Source organism: Semicossyphus pulcher, unplaced genomic scaffold, assembly GCF_022749685.1.
Source record: "Semicossyphus pulcher isolate SPU_LCO1_2020_fin unplaced genomic scaffold, fSemPul1.0.p SCAF_5, whole genome shotgun sequence".
Taxonomy (NCBI): Eukaryota; Metazoa; Chordata; class Actinopteri; order Labriformes; family Labridae; genus Semicossyphus; species Semicossyphus pulcher.
This window is the reverse complement of record NW_027211726.1, coordinates 19,647,253-19,665,615: the sequence shown is the minus strand read 5'-3', so window position 1 is coordinate 19,665,615 and position 18,363 is coordinate 19,647,253. Positions and strand designations below refer to the sequence as shown.

The window sequence follows — 18,363 nt, the reverse complement described above, 5'->3', positions numbered from 1 at the left end:
ACTGCATGTAGTTTGTCTTAGCACCCTTTTTTTAATAACATAATTTATGCTATTTACGATAGAAATTTATTGCTGAGCATAACTTTATATAGACCTTTCCCTCCTCTGCCGGTGCAGGCTTCAGGCGCAGGATCCAGGGAATAAATGCGTACTGTCTCGCGCGCGTGCTGCGTAATTTGGATCCTAGTACAAACAGGGGGGTTGAACCTTGATAATGACCTCAGAGAAAGCCTCCGGGCTGTGCTGCCAAGTCCCTGAGACCTGAAGGAACCTCCATGGATCCTTCAGCTAGATCATGGGGGAAGTCCATATCAGAAATGGAATAGTTTAAATGCACTTTTATTTAAGAGCATTGTATAGAACGTGCGTAAAAGTACTATTTTAATCAACATCCGGTCTGATCATTGATTGGTTCAAACATTTCTGAAGAAATCTGAAAATGAATTTTGCTTCAGATCAACAATAAATACGCCTTTTTCCCAAAGGAGGCTCTCTGGGGCGAAATGTTAACTCCTTAGTGTGTGTGTGTGTGTGTGTGTGTGTGTGCTAGTGTGTGTGTCTGTCTATTTGGCGGGACAATGTGTGCGCCCCCCCTGTCCAGAGTGTGTGTCCATTGTTCTTTGGGATGTCTCAAGTCTGGACTGACCACATGTGCGCGCCGGCGGCCACCTTGGAGAGGACGCAGAGTTGTTGTGACTGTAGCAGGAAGAATAAGAAGAGATCCAAACATGGATGAAACATAAATCACGCCTGTGTCAAAACACATCGCAGCAACACATTAAAAAAACCACAAAGGGCCTGAGATGGCGGCTGTGATAGTGAGAAACGCTCTATCATCCAACATGACACTAGGACGACAACTGGGACAGTTAATGATTAACGCGTTAGAGTTGATTTTTGAGGACTTGGCGACAATGAAGTGAACGCCACAGGGCAGCGCGCAACAGGCCGGGCCTTGTACAGTTACTCAATTGCTCAGTGTTTGCGTGGAGCTTCTGAATGATTTCATTTTTAAAGCTCCCTTGTTGGATAAAGTCACGAGGCGTCCACACTTTAAATCACATTACGGGATTTCTCCTCGCGAAATTGTGACGTGTTGCAATATATGCAAATGTAGCTGATTGAGCGCATTGCTCATGATCCCACCTGATTTGAATTATTGTTATTGTAATGATATAAAAGTAGAGAATTGTTTAATAGCTTAGAAATGAGCCATTTTTGAACGAGTATAATCTGTGCTGTATTTACGCAAGAAGCAAGATATCCCGCATTGTCAACAAAAACAAACAGCAGCTTGTTGTGTTTTCTATTCTTGCATTCTTGCAATTTTTTTTGTACGTTAGTTACTCTGCTTTTATAAAAATAAACCTTAAGAAGCGCTTTAACTTGCATGTAATAGCTCTTATTTTGAAAGGGCCCCGTATTAATCAGCTACTTTTACATTTTGAATCAAATACAGACCTCTAACTTGGATTAAAGTGAACACATTACCTCTATTAAATGACTTTGAATAATAACACAACACAAAATAACATTGTATGCAGCAGAAATGATGCACAAAGCAAAGTAGGCTTGAAATGTTTCGTTGCTGCCTCACACACCGCCTCCAAATCGTGTTTTTTGTGTTGTTAAAAACTGTCCATCATATTTAAGTGCAGGTTTTTATTTAAATTCCCTCATTATTCTTTAGGCATATGACACAAATTGGTCCACATTCTCCCCGTATAGATGCGTGATTAGCCTTTTAAAGTCGTTCTATTTGTATTATAAAGCTTTTTTTTAATTTTTGTTTTGTTGTTTAAAGTAATTTTATGTTGCCTTTAAGTGTATTTTTGGAGACATCAAAAGCTGCATAAGAGAGCAAAGAAGCTTCTTATAATTTACATAAACATTCTTCGTCTGCTGGCTGCAAACCAAACGTCTGCATCAGTGTTTTACGCACTTGAGAGGCAGCTTCTGTGCGTGCAGCAGAAAACGCACCAGGACAATTCCCCCTCAGTCAGACCTAAACTCACGCTGGACTTTGAAACAAATCTGGTGACAAATCCACTGAAAGGTCCACCGAGTCCATTTCCTCCAACACAGAAGAGAAGGAGAGCCACTGGTCGTAAACACAAGCCACCAGACTAGACACACACTTTACACAGTACACACACACACACACACACACACACACACACACACACGCGCGCGCAACACGACACGTCTATTCCGTCTATCCAACATCATTTTCACACATATGTGCCAAAAACACCTCCAAAAGATCTGCAAATAAAAAAACGACACATTCCTTTTAGATTTCCAACGCTGGGACACAAACGCACCACCCATGAGCAGCGGGTACAGACCTGTCCGTGAGAATAAACGGTGGAGAAACCCAAATGATAGTAAAAGTTAATGTCCTCCAATAGCTTTCATTGGGACAGGAATTCTCACCCCTCTTCCGCTCTTTTCAAAGCTCAGACGGTTCCTTCAAAGCGTGAATAGCCCGACAGGCTGGACGGCTAGACAGCAACTTTCAACTTGACCTTGGCCTCCAGCCGCGTCTACCTCCTATGCGAAAACAAGCACGCACTGCCAAGTGGAGAGCTGTTTTCTGTCTGTGCGTATTGTAAACATGTCGGAAGTCTCGTGTCTGGAATATTCACCTATAAGCGTGACGTTACATCCTTTATGTCTACCTGAAACTGTATGTGGGGATGTCTGAAAGGGGTCTGACTGATTGTTTGTAGAGATAGTGTTTGCATAACATAACTGAGCATATGTCGGCTCTCATACTGCCCTGTAACATTTCTTCATCTTATCCTGAATGCGCCGTTTTGCATTCACACAACCGATCAGAAAAAAGGTACTACTTTATGCACCAGCGGGCAACAGATGTCTGTTAGTTCCTGTGTATTATATGCAGTATTGGAGTACAATATAGTTTAACGTTGTGTTTATATAAGGGAATCTCCTTTGGTAAACCATGTGTAATAACACGTTCTGTATCGACGCATACGCAGGCTGTAGTGCGTGCGTAAAGGCCATAAGGATATGCCTTTCAGTCTTATGTAAAGGATGAGTCTGTTTTCTTTAAATGGTTGAAATTTTTATTTACAGATAATCGACTTTTATTTGAACTAAAACCAAAAAGAAGCATTTCAAAGCCGATGTGATTCAATCCATGCTCTAAGGATTGTGTAATCTATCACCTTATATGAGTAAAAAGCAGCCTGCTCCTGTGTGTGTCTTACTCTTTCAAAATAAAGGCACAAAATCCATCTGAGTTGAAGCAGACACGACAAAAGCGAAATCCCCTGATAGGTACGGTCACCTTACTTCGCCGCATTTTTCTCCATTTAATTATCTGTACTGGGTGATGTTTACCGTCCTCTTTGCATAGCCTGGTCACATGACAGCAGCTGGGCCAATGACGGCGCAACCTCTGCGCTCTTGTGCGCGTCAGAGTGGCATTACTCTCTGGGAACCAGTATCTCCTTTTTTCAGTCTCTGAGCTTTTTAAAAAAGAGCCAGAAGCTTCAATGTTGGATGCCGTGCTATGACAACGTCACTGCTCCTCCGTCCGCGCTGGGTCGACCCGACGGTGATGTTCCTCTACGACAACGGCGGCGGTTCCGATGAAGTGAGCAAGAACATGGAGGGTTTTGCTGGTGGCAACTTTGCTGCGAACCAGTGTAGGAATCTGATGGCGCACCCCGCGTCCCTGGCACCCAGCTCGGCTTACTCGTCCAGCGACGTGCCCACCTCCGGAATGGGCGAGCCAGTGAAGCAGTGCAGCCCCTGCTCTGCAGCTCAGAATTCATCCAGCGCGTCCTTGCCTTATGGGTACTTCGGTAGCGGCTACTACCCGTGCAGAATGTCGCATCACAGCAGCATAAAGTCTTGCGGAGCGCAGCCTCCCTCCGCGTATGGAGAGAAATACATGGACACCTCCGCCTCGGGAGACGACTTCACCTCTCGGGCAAAGGAATTTGCTTTTTATCCGACCTACCCTTCAGGCCCATACCAACCTGTTCCCAGCTACCTGGACGTTCCTGTTGTGCCAACTATCAGTGCGCCATCAGAGGCCAGGCACGAGTCCCTGCTGCCCATGGAGAGCTACCAGCCGTGGACTCTCGCCGCCAACGGCTGGAACGGGCAGGTTTACTGCGCCAAGGAGCAGTCGCAGCCCGGACACATGTGGAAGCCCTCCATACCAGGTAGGCTTCCTCCTTCAAAATCCAGCTTTTAGACATGTTAGTGTGTTACCAAACAGTAGACAGGTTGCACTTTGTACAGAATAGAGGTGAAATTTCAGCTTCTGTGTGAACCTGCATAACAAACAGAGAATGTTAATTTAACAATATGACTGAAATAATAAAAACATGTTTAGCTTACACTGATAAGAGCAGGAAAAAGCACGATGCGCTCAGGTCACTGCTTAATTTTCTATCACAAAAATATGTTGCTATATATATTTATTTATAAATCAGCTGATTTTATAACAGCCAGCCTTATCTGACCTTGTTTGAGGAAGATAGGGCATTTTACGTTTTTAAAGCAAATCTTGAAATATTTAATTTTATTTGAAAGCAAGTTCAAATGTGTCCAGTCTTTACCACATTTTATATATTGGCCGGGAGCTTCTGTGAACTTGAACTACTTGTTGAGAGGAGGCAACACAACAGCTTCTTTTCTCTCTCTTGCCTCTCAGACGCGGTGTCCCACCCCGGGGGAGACTCTGCTTCTTATCGACGTGGAAGAAAGAAGCGCGTGCCATACACCAAGGTGCAACTGAAGGAACTCGAGCGCGAGTACGGCGCCAATAAATTTATCACGAAGGACAAACGAAGGAGGATATCTGCCCAGACCAACCTGTCCGAGCGGCAGGTCACGATATGGTTTCAGAACAGACGCGTAAAGGAGAAGAAAGTGGTCAACAAATTGAAAACCATCAGCTAGTTTCTGATTACGGACACTTATCTGTGGGAGATAAACTACTAGACCCACACGCTCACACACACACACACACACACACACACACACACACACACACACACACACACACACACACACACACACACACACACACACACACACAAGTTTGGACTCATGGATTGGAACAACACTCCTTCCTGACTGAACATGATTTATTTGTAAGTTGCCAAATGATTTCCCGGAGCTCCTGGAACAAAATCGGAGGCCTCCCGTGAGTGGCGGACCCTGCCACTTGTTTTTAAATATTGTTTAAGGAGTCAAGTGGTGAAAAAAAGAGAAAATATATCTGCAGTACGTGTGACTTTTTTTTTTTTTTTTTGGCATGCTCACTCTCAACACAGGAAGGACTGACCCCAGCTCAGAGCATTTTGCGCCACCGAGCTACGCCTTTATCTGCAACTTTTAACAAGAGTGATAAACGCGGTGATTGACAGGAAGTGACGGATTTGGACCTTGGAAATGTTAAATATTAATCTCTCCTGGCTTCCTTTTTTAAAACCTGCTCACATGCTACGCTTGTATGAAGTTTTGTAGTCTTATCATATGAACCCGTGTTCTCATTCATATTCATTCAATCCATGGTGCAATCCTTCTTATGATAATGCTTAGATAATCGTTCGGGATATGTGTTCATATCGATGATAACTTTTATAATGTGTGCGTATTCATGTGGTTGTATATAAAGTAAATTCCGGCATGATATCAGGATATTTGTGTGTGAGTCCAGTGTGTCGGTGTTAAAGTCCACCCCAATAAAATATGGACTTGGTTGAATTTTATCCAAGTGATGTTGAAAATGGATCCGAGACTATTAAGACAGCTCACTTTATATTTCATATTTTTTTTAATCCAAAAATGAAAATTCAAACGAGAGCAATGTGTAGCAGAGCTCTGTCTGGCTGTGGGAAAGGAGTAACAAGTCAGTTGAGGCGCTCGGTGCTGAAATGTAGGCGGACGTCGCCATCTAGCGGTGACTTTGTGACATAATCAAGTGGGTCATCAGTGGTCAAATATTACACACACAGAGGTTTGTGGCCTGCTGAATAGTAATATTAAACATACTTATAATAATAAGAATTGAAATAAGTATTTAATTTTGATTTAGTTCTATACAAAACTCGTATTTTAATATTTTGAATTCGACTTTGACCCTGTCGGCTTCCGTAAAAGCAGACGCAGGTGGCAAATGTAGCTCTCTTCATTTCAATATTTAACATATACAAACCAATGCAAAACATCGCCTGTGACTCACTCTTGTGTGTGTGTGACTGTACATTGATAATAACTGAAATGATTTGTAGGACATTTAATCCTGAAGGGCATCGAGGTAAAGAAGGCCTGTATGTCCCCTTCAAGGTGTAGCCTGTTTCCTTAATCGTTTGTTTTATTCATAAAGCACGTGAGACATGTTAAGATTCATATATTTCGAGGTTGATTTTTTAAAAGCGGACAAACAAACATTTGAATCCCTCGCTCTGATATTTACATTCCCTGCTTAGGTTGCGTTTGTGGACATGCGGCCATTTTACACGCTGAACGCTTCTGTGTTTAAAAACTGTTCTGATAAAAGAAATGACGAATGGTTTTGTGCAACAGGAATCACTTGATGTTTACTACATTTTGTACGCTAAATAACTAAACGAACACACTGCGTTCAGGTGAGTGGTCCCAAACGGCGTAGGCGGAAGTGTTGCAGACTATTTTAAAGGCTAAATAATTTGAGCATTCAGTGGCGTTATGTGCTCTTTTAAGCTTTTTAAATATGACACTATAGCTACATAATTATGCATATATACCATTTAAATCCCAGTAGGAATCCTTTCAGCGAGGCTGTTTGATTATGTATTTTTTTTCTGTAGGCCGTCCGTGGTTATTAAATAAATCTGCAATAAGAAAAACATGACAAAAAATGACGTCCTGCCGCTGTGATAGAAAATTATCTTCTAAATATTTAGACTGTATTATATATTAATCTGGTTAATTTTCCGGAGGACCAATTTATTTATTTTGACACATTTTAAAAGTAAAATATTGTAAATATTGTACCTATAATAAAACGTGATTTACATTTTGGACTGAAAATAATTTTACATGAAATCATCGTAACTTTATTGGCAGTTTTGTGGTGTTAAAACACATTAACTTGAAGAACAGACTGTATAAAAGCATATAGACGGTCTGTATACAGTCATTGACTTGAAACTTCCGTGAACGTATCTCCTCGTAGCCCTGACTGCTCGTGGGCCTTACGTGATATTTTCTTGATAACACCGTGGGAGCTCTGAAGTATTAATATAAATTTGTTCTTCGCATTTCTTGTCACTGAGTGACTCAGTGCAGTTGTAACACGCAGCTGTAGCCAGAAACGTAACATCCCAGCATGCTTGGTTTGGCTGCATTCATGAATATGATTCAGTCTTACTGGCACTCAGATGTCAGGCATGAAACCAAGTCCCTCCTCATTCGGAGCTGCGGTTCCTCTGGGTGCCAGCCCCACCTGTTAGCCTGGTTTACACCGTGTTCTAATTGTTTTTGACCGTTTGTTTTGTTGTGCGCATGACGTATGGGCCTATCTAACAATGATTCCAAGCAAACGCGCTCACCATTGTAAGATACTATAATATACTTTAATAATTTGTTGGCTATTTTTTACTTCTCGTGTAATTGCTTGCACGTGATTTACACTCTTATCAAAGGCCTATAGACTGTTCTTGTTTTTATTTATTAATTGCTTTGCACGCGCTCAGAAGCCCGAACGTAAATAACCTTTTATCACTTGTGGACGAAGAAGACCAGATTGTCCACATTCTCTTTACAGAAATAACAGTATATAATGATAACCACAACAGCATTCTTAATGTCACTACGATTATAAATACAATGGCCTCATTATGATAATAAAGATAGGCTAATGGTTTAGCCCCAAGGTTAAATGACTATTATTATCACTCTTATCACTGTAACTGTTGTCACTTGTAGCAGTCTTTAATCATTGTTTTCCAACTTAACTTTAATAGAATATAAAACTAATATCTCATGCTAATGGGTTTGTTTTCTACTTTTGAAACCACACTTTATTAGTCCACTTTCTAATATGATAGTAGGCTATAGTTTTAAGCTGGCCTACGTAAAGCTGAGCCTTTTTCCCTCAGTTTTGTAGAAACCGGAATATAAAGCGGCCTCCTCGAACATTAAATCAGCATTATGCACACCGTCAACTCGACTATCTTTAAATAGTGAGAAGTCTGATGTGCTGTTTATGATGAGCGCATGACCTGCTGGCTGACTGAGAGAAACACTGAAATATGAGACGGTAAGCTACGTCCGCGAGCACGGAATGCAGCGTTACTATACTCCCACCTCCTCTGACGTAAGCGCGGCGGGGCGCGCACGTGTTAGAGAATATACTCAAAGATGGGTGAAAAAGTGTGATGTCTGACTGCTCGGTGCACTCTGAAGCCTACAAACAGAGAAAAGCGGAAGTAGCGGAAGTTAGCTTCAGTGGCTGGGCTAACGTGGCGCCTCATTGGCTGTGAGGGAGAACAGCAGCGTCTTATTGGCTTGCTAAGAACCAAAACAAACATAAGTCCTGCCTCCAGCCTGACGCATAATTTGACAGTCCAACGCTCGCGGCACTAAGCTCCGCCTAACCCTCTTCTTGCACGAGCCATCTTTGATGGGACAGGAAACGCAGGAGACTGGCTGGGTGACTGTGAAGAATTGGGCTCTGCTGCCACACTAAGGACAAATTGTGAATTACACTTTATTTCAGTACTCAAAAAGGAATTAATTAACCTATTCTATAACCTGTACTATCTCTATTAAAAGCTATAAATAGAGTCCCATAAATCCTCCATGTTGTCTTTTATCACAAAAGGTGAACAAAGTAAAGTACTTAAACAAAAAAATAGTACGTTAAAGATGCTTTTTCAAACAATATACCCTATTTTAAAGCCGGTGCTATTTAACCATTAAATTCCATGTTATACTAACATTAAACAATGTTTTAAAATGGTCCCATTTAAAGGAAAAAAGAGCTTTTGGTTGCTTTAAGTCTGATTAATTAAAAAGACTAATTTTCTTCCTATTCCTCGAATATAAATGTAGGCAGAAACTCAGTAGACCTCTTAATATCCATAATGAACCTATACCTTGAGAGGATTTTGGATCAGTAAGTATTTCTTATAGATCACATCCTCTAGCAGCTCTTTGTGCCTCTCCTGCCTGTCAGACGTGGCTGAGCACAGACAGGCCCACATTGCTCTTTACATTGACCTTCGCTGTGTCTGTGCGTAATGGAGGCGAGGCCTGCAACCTTCAGTCACCCAGACAGTAACGTAGCTCTCTGGTCAAGCCTGAAAGCTTCAGTTAGAAGGTAATCTCGTAATACAGCACAAAGAGCGGAGCAGACATACGTTAATCCCGCACCGTGACAGCGGTCAAATAGAAACACTTGACCGAGATTATGTGAAAGCCTCCTTCATGTACCAGCCGGCGCCTTTTCCCCCGCAGACACGCGGGATTTCCCTGTCCTCATCTCATTTAGTTTGAAATATAAATGCCTAATAATTTACACTATTCATTCAAGAAGGGTTTAGTGTATAGATTATGTATATTTTCATAGAAACACTCAGCGAGGAGCGTGCGTCATGGATTACAAATAAAAGCATTTTGTTTGCTTGAGAGGCTTTTTTTTTCCCCTCCAAACACCTTTTCAGTGTATTTCTTAAACTAAATAGGCTGCATGTTTCAATTAAACGGTACTTTTAGAATAAACATAAGGTAAAAGAAGATAACGTGAGGCAAAGTTATACCTAAATCATTTGTTCAGCCCGCTAAAGCACGTTTAGCTTGAAGAAAAGTGTTCACCATCGAAACATGTTGACGAAAAGCGATATGAGATGCTGCGGAGATGTGTTTTTGAACGCGTTTTAAAACCTGCAGCAGATGGTTAATATTCTTCACCTGTCCGGACGAGATCTTGATGTTGCCAAGTTAAGTTTTAACACGAAATAAACGAATCTGAAGGCGACAGGGAATAACTTCTTCCCAAGTTAATACGCTATTAAATGAACACAAATATGTGGGACAACTTAAAGTCTTAGTAGCAACTGTTCTTTTGTGAGGATGTGTTGACTGAACTCTTTAAGAGCCTGGATCAATAAGTATCTGTTAATAATAATACAATTCCCGGTCGTGAGATTAATTGTTTTCTTTGTATAAAAGCAATTCTAAATTAATATATGTATATTATGTATAAACATTGTGTTAGTGGCTTATACCCGCAAACAAGAGAAACAGAAACACGAGAAATTTACTTCAGCTGCGACGTTTTCGATGCATTTGCTCGTTAAAGCGAATAAACCTGACTAGAGTCACAATATGTTTCATCCAACTGCTTCAGCTGACGCAGCTGCGTTCAAGGCCGTTATTCGGAACTTTAGATATTTAGAAAAAAAACAGCATAAAATCTGGGCTTATCTTAATGTCACAATTTCAGATAAGAATATAACACCAGCCCGCCGCTGGTTGATCATTTCACGGATGCTCTGATAACACCACGGCTGTTACACAGGCCTATACTGTTTCATCTGTTTGTGCGAGATCACATCTAAAGTCACATGACGCATCAGATCGGTCTGCTGATTTTTAAATGAAAGAAATCCATTGAAGAAAAATAACCTTTTGATAATGTGACATCTAATATATCATATTGTTGTGGAAGATAACATCCAAAGTCAAAAGCAATAAATATGTTTTAAACCAAACATCCGCAAAATTTGGATTTTTTTCCTTTTAATGAAAGAATCTAAAGAAGGAAAACACTCTTAAATTATGCTGTGACGACTTAATACGAGACTGAATTCAACTCTGCGACTGTTTGATGTTCTACTCTATATTTTAGGGAGATAGCGAGCAGAGGTTAATGCGATAAATATGCTGGTACGAACATCTGGAGTCAAAGTGGCTAAAAATGAAACAATCCAACGGAGACAAATCGCTTCAAATATTACAACATCTAATATTCATCAGGTTCAACCTAACCTTTTATTTTTTTGTCAGCACAAACACACAATTCACAAGCTGCAGTATTACTATAATGTAAATAGATTGTTTTTTGTTCTGCGATCTCCTTATCATCAACAGCCAGTGCGCAATTAAGACTCGAGCGTTTCCGGACGCAGCATCTTAGTTGTTACATTTCGGCTTCCTTCTCCAGATAGTAGAAATTGTGTCTTCTTTACACCTAAATTGGGACCTATTTCTTCCTTTCTCTTTTCCCTTCTGTGTTTCTTTCCATTGTAAAATTTAATTTCTCCCCCACTGAAGTCCAGTTTATGTCCTTTTGTCCAGGCCCGCCGCTGCTGCTGACGCCTTGTTTCCCAGGATACCCAGTGCAGGCTAATCCAGCATTGTGAGTCAGTCTGAGGGACTCCCATTGACCGTGGAGTTGATCAGCTTCTCCTGCGACAGGCCCCTGTGTGGTCCGCGTGGGCCCTCATGTCGTCGCCATCCCTGCCGGCCCCACATCTCTGTCACCTGTGGATATATCAACAGATGTGTCGCCGAATCAGGTTCACATTTAATGATATTTTTCTGCTCGTTTAATGGTACTTATGAAACTCTGATTGTCTCATGTTTCAGTCTGATGCTTTTATAATCCCCCTTGCAAAATCCGAGCTGGTATCAATGTAGCAACATGATAACGTGTGAGCAAAGACTGTGCTGCATTCAAGTTCAAAAACACTTTTAAAAAACATGTAGAAATACAGAGAGGGGAGAAAACACAAAAATACACTTTGATTTCTATTCTGAATGCAGCTTTTGTCTGAATAGAAAACATGAATGTATTAGCTGAGTCCTGCCTCGCTTGGGTTCTGCGACCATTGTTTGTGTGCATTACAATCTCTTAGCTTTGGTTAACTTTGTGATCTTTTTAATGCATGCACAAAAGTGTGTGCATTAACAGGTCCCAGTTGGCGCCCGTCTTTTAATTGTATGGTCAGACATGATCTTTTCGGCCTCCTGCTCTGCACGCTGCACAACAAACTGTCTTCATTTCGTGATTAAGAAAATACTGAAAAGAAGCTTTCAGACGCAGGTGTGGTGGCCCCATTTTTCCACCATAAAATGAAAACAACAGAGCAGCCTCTCCTAAAGCTCTGGGCTTTTTATTTCACTCCAAGACTAAAACTACAGGAGGTTTCTTTGCAAGACACTGCATGCGCCCATTTAGGCTGCTTTACAGCCTCTCGGCCTACCTGACGTGGCGTAAAACTGTACTTTCAGATCCTCCCCACACTGGATTGTTTACTTGTTGTCTAACACGGTTTTATGGCGCATGGATTGGGCTATCTGTGCGTCGCATTCTCTTCCTGTCCAAACCAGGGCGCTTCTGTCACTCCAGGGCACTTAAATAACACTTATTTTACTTTATTTCCAGTTACATATGGTTTGTTTGTGTTAGTAAATCCAGTTTCTTTAAGATTTGTTTGGTTTTTGGTGAATATAAATTACGTTAACTGAATGTGTATGTGTGTTTGACTGTCTGCGCTTTGAGGTAAAAACAGTGGAAACTATAAGGTCAAGAAAACAGTGTCCCTGGGTAAATGCACTGTTTCTGTCTATCTCTATTCTCCTTCATAGTCACTCAGAGCTGATTATTACCAAATGTCTGTGCGTTAATGTTCATCTTATAGGCTGTATGTTACCTTTATTGATCCAAAACCAGATATAAACTGGATGTTTTCTTTGCGTAAAGCGCACAAAATGACGGAATTTCCATCCTAAAAGGTTGAGAAATTCTCCAAACTAACTTGTTGGTATCAATGTTTTACTAAGAAAATTAACAATTTAAATTAAATTGAAAAGTGCACTTGACATTATTTTATCTTAATAAAAGCATCTTAATGCTAAGTTGGAGTCCCTTTGACTTTTCCGAATGCAGCTGAGACTCACAGGCTCACATTATCGACCATTCTTGTAACCTAAAGCCTGCGTAAATGCAAAAGCAATTAGAGGAACTCCATCCGGGGCACAGTTGGGCCCTTTGCTCTCTGTGAAGGACCCTCTCCCTCCCCCGAACTTGAAGTCGACCGTACAGACAAAGCTTTGGCTTTGAGAGCTTTTACGCAGCGCCAGACTGCAGTTTTGATGAGCAAAAACCGCACAAGGAGGCTGGAAAGAGGGTTCGCAGAAGGTCTCTCCTTAATAGAAAACACATTTGATATATTTAACATTTATTTTTAATGCTTGTGTCTATTTTTAGGGTAATTATTTTTATTCAGTTCATACAAAACTGTAGATATAAGCTAGAATACTCTGAGTAGAATTCTTACCTTAGTTGTGCACAAACATGATATGTTTCTATGTCGTTGAAAATCCTCAGCTGCTGACTTTGAGTCCGTGTAGGTGGCGACTTCCCATCACGCTTGACCAGTTTTGTGGTGTCTGTCTGGCCGGGGAGAAAAAAAAAGGGGCAGCAGAATACTATAGCAGCTATAAAAACGCAGGTCTGAGCAGAGCCTGCTTTGGTTTTCTTGGGCATCCTGTGCTCAATTACGGCTTAAAAGCTTCAGCACAACTCGTAGAATTTGTCTGGATTGACTGAGAGGCGGAGCGTGTGGTCGCAGAGACACTCTGGTTGTTTGTGCCCCTGCAATTTATCCAAATAAAACGGCCTGTGAGCAGGACGGTGGATAGCACCGACTGCATGCTTTTTCCTGTTTTGATACACTCGCAGGGCGTTAGTTGGTGCTTGCACAGTCTTAATGTCTGTGATATTTTAAGGTTGTGTTTCACATGTGCCACCAAGGAGCCACTTGGATCCCCATGTGCACATCGGGCTGTGGGGCCCGGCCAGCCGCGGCGGTCTTAATCCCAGCTCAAGTCTCTCATTCACAGCACATTAGAGTCAGGTTGCAGCCTCTCCAAAACAAGCTCCACGGTGGCCTGAGAGCAGAGATTCAGGGAATGTGCGCTGTAACATGTTGACCAAATTAAGTAGAGGAAATCTCTGCATTTCAAAAAATACTTGGTTTGTTTCACTTTAATTTAGCAAAGTTGAAAAATAAACCTCCACCTCAAAATTATTGACATAACCGTAAGACAATTTAAAGCTTTAAGATATTTCTGTTACCTACAATCCGGATTTAAAAATAAGTTTTCAGATAAGCTGTTGCTTATAAATTCTGAGCTATGAATGTGAGCTAAAGCTGCGAGCATTCTCACGCAACATGATCCGCTTCGAAAAAAAACATGTTCTTCTTTTTGATTCTGTGTATTTTGAAAGGATTTGCGCAAATATACGTTTATGCGTCATGTGAATAAATAGTCAGGAAAAAAACGGCTTCTGATGAAAATTATTATTCATCAAAACATAAAAGTGTCTTGTAAATATCTTGGAGCTGTCTTCTTACTCAACGACGCACATCTGAGTAAATGTTTGCTCCTAAACGTGAAGAAATAGCCGTGCGTAAAAGTGAAGCGGACTTGAATGTTGCGTGTTTTAGAGCAGTTACTGGATCCATTAAAAGTCAGTATGAAGCAAAACAGAAGCAGCGAGAGAGGGATCATTCAAAAACAGAGTAAGTTTACATTTTTAAAGAGGTTGTAACATTTGATATTGAAGCACGGCGTTTTAATGATTGTAGGCGACGGATTGTCAATTCCTGCGCATTTCCCACAGCAAGCCTTCCGTGTTTTCTGAGAAGTATATGTTGCTTTATTCTGTTATCCAAAAATAAATACAAAATAGTACAAGAATAAAATGTATTTGTTAATATAAATATAGCATTTTACATGCTTTTCTTTGGGTGTAAGATTTCACGGACCACCAAAATTGAATTGTCTTAGGTTACCTTATATTTGTATTCTTAAAACTCTTAGACAGCATCCTAACTTTATTCGTCAAACCCTCTATTTGGTATTTTTTATACTAGTACTAACACAAGGCTCTGGCCTGTTGAAACATTAGCCGCTACTTTGAACATGACCCTGATAACCAAATGCCCACCGTGCCAAATGTTACGTTGTAAAACCACCAAATGATGATGACTCAGACATTTCTAAAAGCAGACACAAGAGATAAGCTGTTTGTCTCCTTCCTCCAATTCAGCTCCATGTTATCTGTGCACAGTAAAGCTTCTTTAGTTAATGTTATTGTCAGGTAGGGCTCGGACAAGTTAGCTGCCGGAAACGTTTTTTATTTTTCACACACTGTATGAAAAATTAAAAAAGACGGACAACTGAAAAAATGCGTAAAATACGCACACATTTCTTATCCCAGGGCAGATTAAGAGTGTGGAAAAGCACAGAGCAACTGGTTAATTAATACTGATATTTTAGTTAAAGCTTCGATGGAAATCCCCCTTTTAACAAACAGCATCCAAACATACTTTCTTCTTTCTCTGACTTCCTTGCATGTTGAGGAATTCGTTTTGGTTTTCGACATGGCGATGAACCACCAATGTCAAGCTTTAGGACACATAGCAGTCATGGCTTTTACACTCCAACACACACTCCTTTTCTTTCCTTCTCACACACACACACACACACACACACACACACACACACACACACACACACACACACACACACACACACACTGGGAGAGGCACGCACACACATGCACAGCCTGAAAATCTGTCAATTTCTGCCGCGTGGTCACGTGACCTCCTCCTCCGTGGAGTGGATGGAGATGGCTCTCCACGTCAGCTTACGTCTCCAAATTTCTGCTTAGCGAACCTGCTTCAAAGAGGCAGGAGGCACGGCGCTTCAGAGCCATGTTCAGGGCGGCTATAGAGGAATCAAACCCGAACATAGAGTTATAGCGGAGGGTGAACTACGATGATGGATTTTGACGAAAGGGTCCCCGTCGGATCGAACATGTATTTACCCAGTTGCACTTATTACGTCTCGGCGGGGGCTGATTTCTCCGGTCTTCCCTCGTTTTTATCCCAGACCCCGTCCACCCGCCCCATGACATACTCCTACTCCTCTAACCTGCCGCAGGTTCAGCCCGTCAGAGAGGTGACGTTCAGGGACTATGCAGCCATTGACGCGTCCAGTAAATGGCCTCACAGGGGGAACTTGCCCCATGGCTACCCCAGCGCGGAGGACATGGTGCACCGGGACTGTCTGTCGGCGCAAACCGCCGTGGTAGGGGACATGTTCGGTAAAAACAGCCCCGCAGCAGCCGCTGCCGCGTACCATCACCACCACCACCACCACCATACGAGCGCCGGCTCCGCTGCCTCCAATTTCTACGGGAACGTGGGCAGAAACGGTGTGCTGCCTCAAGCCTTCGACCAGTTTTACGAGACGGCGTATGGGAACGCGTCGGAGAGCTCCTCCACAAATGGCTTCTCCGGGGACAAAACCCCGACCAAGCAGCCCAGCTCTGCGCCGGAGGACGCACCGTCATGCAGGGACTCAGAGGCGAAGGAGCCGCGGGAGGAGACGAGCAGCCCGGAGTTATCTTCCGGCAACAATGAGGAGAAATCCAGCAGCAGCAGTACGTATTAAAGTCAGCGCCTTGGTTATGAGAGAAAGTTTGCAATCTTGCGCGCTGCTGTTAAAAATTTTATATGCTGTTTTATAAGCATATAAGGTTTATAGAGGGCCTGTAGACCCCCCACCCCCCAACAAAACTTTGTTATAAACTGCAGGATCACGTGTTTGGAATTGAAATTGGCCGTGAAAGACATCAGCCCTGTGAATTTTCTATAACACTCCCTGACGTTTCCAAAAAGCACCCAGTTATGAATGTGAATTCCTTCACAGACGTAAGCCCATGTATTATAAACGTGCTTGTTTCACGGTTTCTTAGCGTTAAAAGAGCACTTGCATGTAATGAGGGTGGTGCCTCTGGTTTAAGGTTTAGCACACTTGAGCTCTTGTGTTAAAGCTATCAAGGACTCTGTTCCCATTTGTACATTTTGCCCTTTACGTGCTCTATAAATCCAATATTTTCATGTAGCATGTACAGTGCAACACAGAGGCTGTTAGCTGCTTAGATCTGAAAGTGAGCTTATTTTGATTTGCTAGAAAAGGTCAAACCCCATGTGCACTGTCTAGTGAACCAGCAGCGAGTGGATTAGTAATCTTTCCAGTGTAATAGAATATTTTGAAATATTGAAATGGGAAATGCGTAATTGAATGCTGTATGTAGAGGAAATCCGCTCATGCGTAATCCTGGCAACGTCCAGGGCGTATAAATCTTTTTCTAACAAAGTCACGGCTAATTTGAAATGTTTATAATTTTCTAACCATTATATTTTCCTTTTTCATTCCGTCCAGGTGGACAGAGGACGCGCAAGAAAAGGTGCCCTTATTCCAAATATCAGATCCGAGAACTTGAACGAGAATTCTTCTTCAGTGTGTACATCAACAAGGAGAAGCGCATGCAACTGTCTCGGATGCTCAACCTCACCGACCGACAAGTGAAGATTTGGTTTCAGAACCGGCGCATGAAGGAGAAGAAACTGAACAGAGATAGATTACAGTATTACACGTCTAACCCTCTGCTTTAGGGTCAGATCAGCACCGCGCCCTGCTGAGGGACTGGCTGCGTTTACAGACACACTGACTGGCACTCCGGCTGTGACTCTCTCCCAGTGTACATTGTGTACTACAATGGCCGCGACAGCAGCAACAACACTGCTCAGTGGTTAATTTCAAGTTCGAGGACAACAGCATCCTGTGATCTGAAAAAACCTAAAGAGTGAGCATGAATTAAAACAGTCTGTGGACTTCTTTTTCGCTCTTCTGACTCTGTTTTGGTGAAATGTAGAAGCGGATTTCTGTTTTCGCCATGACTGCGAAGGCCCATGTTAATATTATTGTCCCTCACAGGCGCCTTGTTTCTCTTCCTTTCACGCGGGCAGAAATTAGCAGTCACTTAATTGACTGAGCCAGTGTATTTTGTAATCAAAAAGATTTATTTTACGTATTATTTCTGTTTTGAAATGAGAAAAGTGGTGCATTTAGGATTGCGACTTTGATTCTATATTGGTGTGACCAAACGATGAGTCCGAACGGATGAGAATGTAAAGTGTTTCTGTTTTGTGTGCTTATTTATTTTGTAGCCACTCGTTTACTATCTCCTTTAAAGCCACGGCGAACCAAGTCAAAGTCCATTATTACAGGCAGGCTTGTTAGGATTCCGTGCTCAGCCTGGGCTGACCTCAAAACGAGCTTTTGTCGTCTCCCCTGCAGCCTGCACAATGAGGGCTATACGTATTTATATTTTGCGTATCTTTCAAAAAAAACACAAATCCATGCTGTCCTTTTTGATTCTCCGGAGACTATCAGGCGAGTATTGATAATGCAGGCCACACCAGAGAGATAAGCTTGTCTACTGGAGCGGTGTGGAGTTGCACT

The 18,363-nt window shown here is 42.0% G+C and overlaps 2 protein-coding genes across 2 annotated transcripts; both read left to right on the top strand.

Moving 5' to 3' along the window:
* The first annotated feature begins 3,541 nt into the window (after nucleotides 1–3,541).
* LOC138608961 (homeobox protein Hox-A13a) lies at nucleotides 3,542–4,944 on the top strand. The gene is made up of 2 exons (XM_069681560.1): nucleotides 3,542–4,202; nucleotides 4,697–4,944. The coding sequence occupies exons 1-2, from the start codon at nucleotides 3,542–3,544 to the stop codon at nucleotides 4,942–4,944; spliced, it is 909 nt and encodes a 302-aa protein (XP_069537661.1).
* Nucleotides 4,945–15,828: 10,884 nt separating this feature from the next.
* Nucleotides 15,829–17,513, top strand: hoxa11a (homeobox A11a). Its single transcript, XM_069681635.1, has 2 exons — nucleotides 15,829–16,495; nucleotides 17,281–17,513. The coding sequence occupies exons 1-2, from the start codon at nucleotides 15,829–15,831 to the stop codon at nucleotides 17,511–17,513; spliced, it is 900 nt and encodes a 299-aa protein (XP_069537736.1).
* The last annotated feature ends 850 nt before the right edge of the window (nucleotides 17,514–18,363 follow it).

Bases quoted from the DNA above. Each gene is read 5' to 3' on its own strand.
- LOC138608961 (XM_069681560.1), top strand. From the start codon at position 3,542: ATGACAACGTCACTGCTCCTCCGTCCGCGCTGGGTCGACCCGACGGTG. The intron at 4,203-4,696 runs GTAGGCTTCCTC...CTTGCCTCTCAG, and splicing joins GTGGAAGCCCTCCATACCAG to ACGCGGTGTCCCACCCCGGG.
- hoxa11a (XM_069681635.1), top strand. From the start codon at position 15,829: ATGATGGATTTTGACGAAAGGGTCCCCGTCGGATCGAACATGTATTTA. The intron at 16,496-17,280 runs GTACGTATTAAA...CATTCCGTCCAG, and splicing joins GGAGAAATCCAGCAGCAGCA to GTGGACAGAGGACGCGCAAG.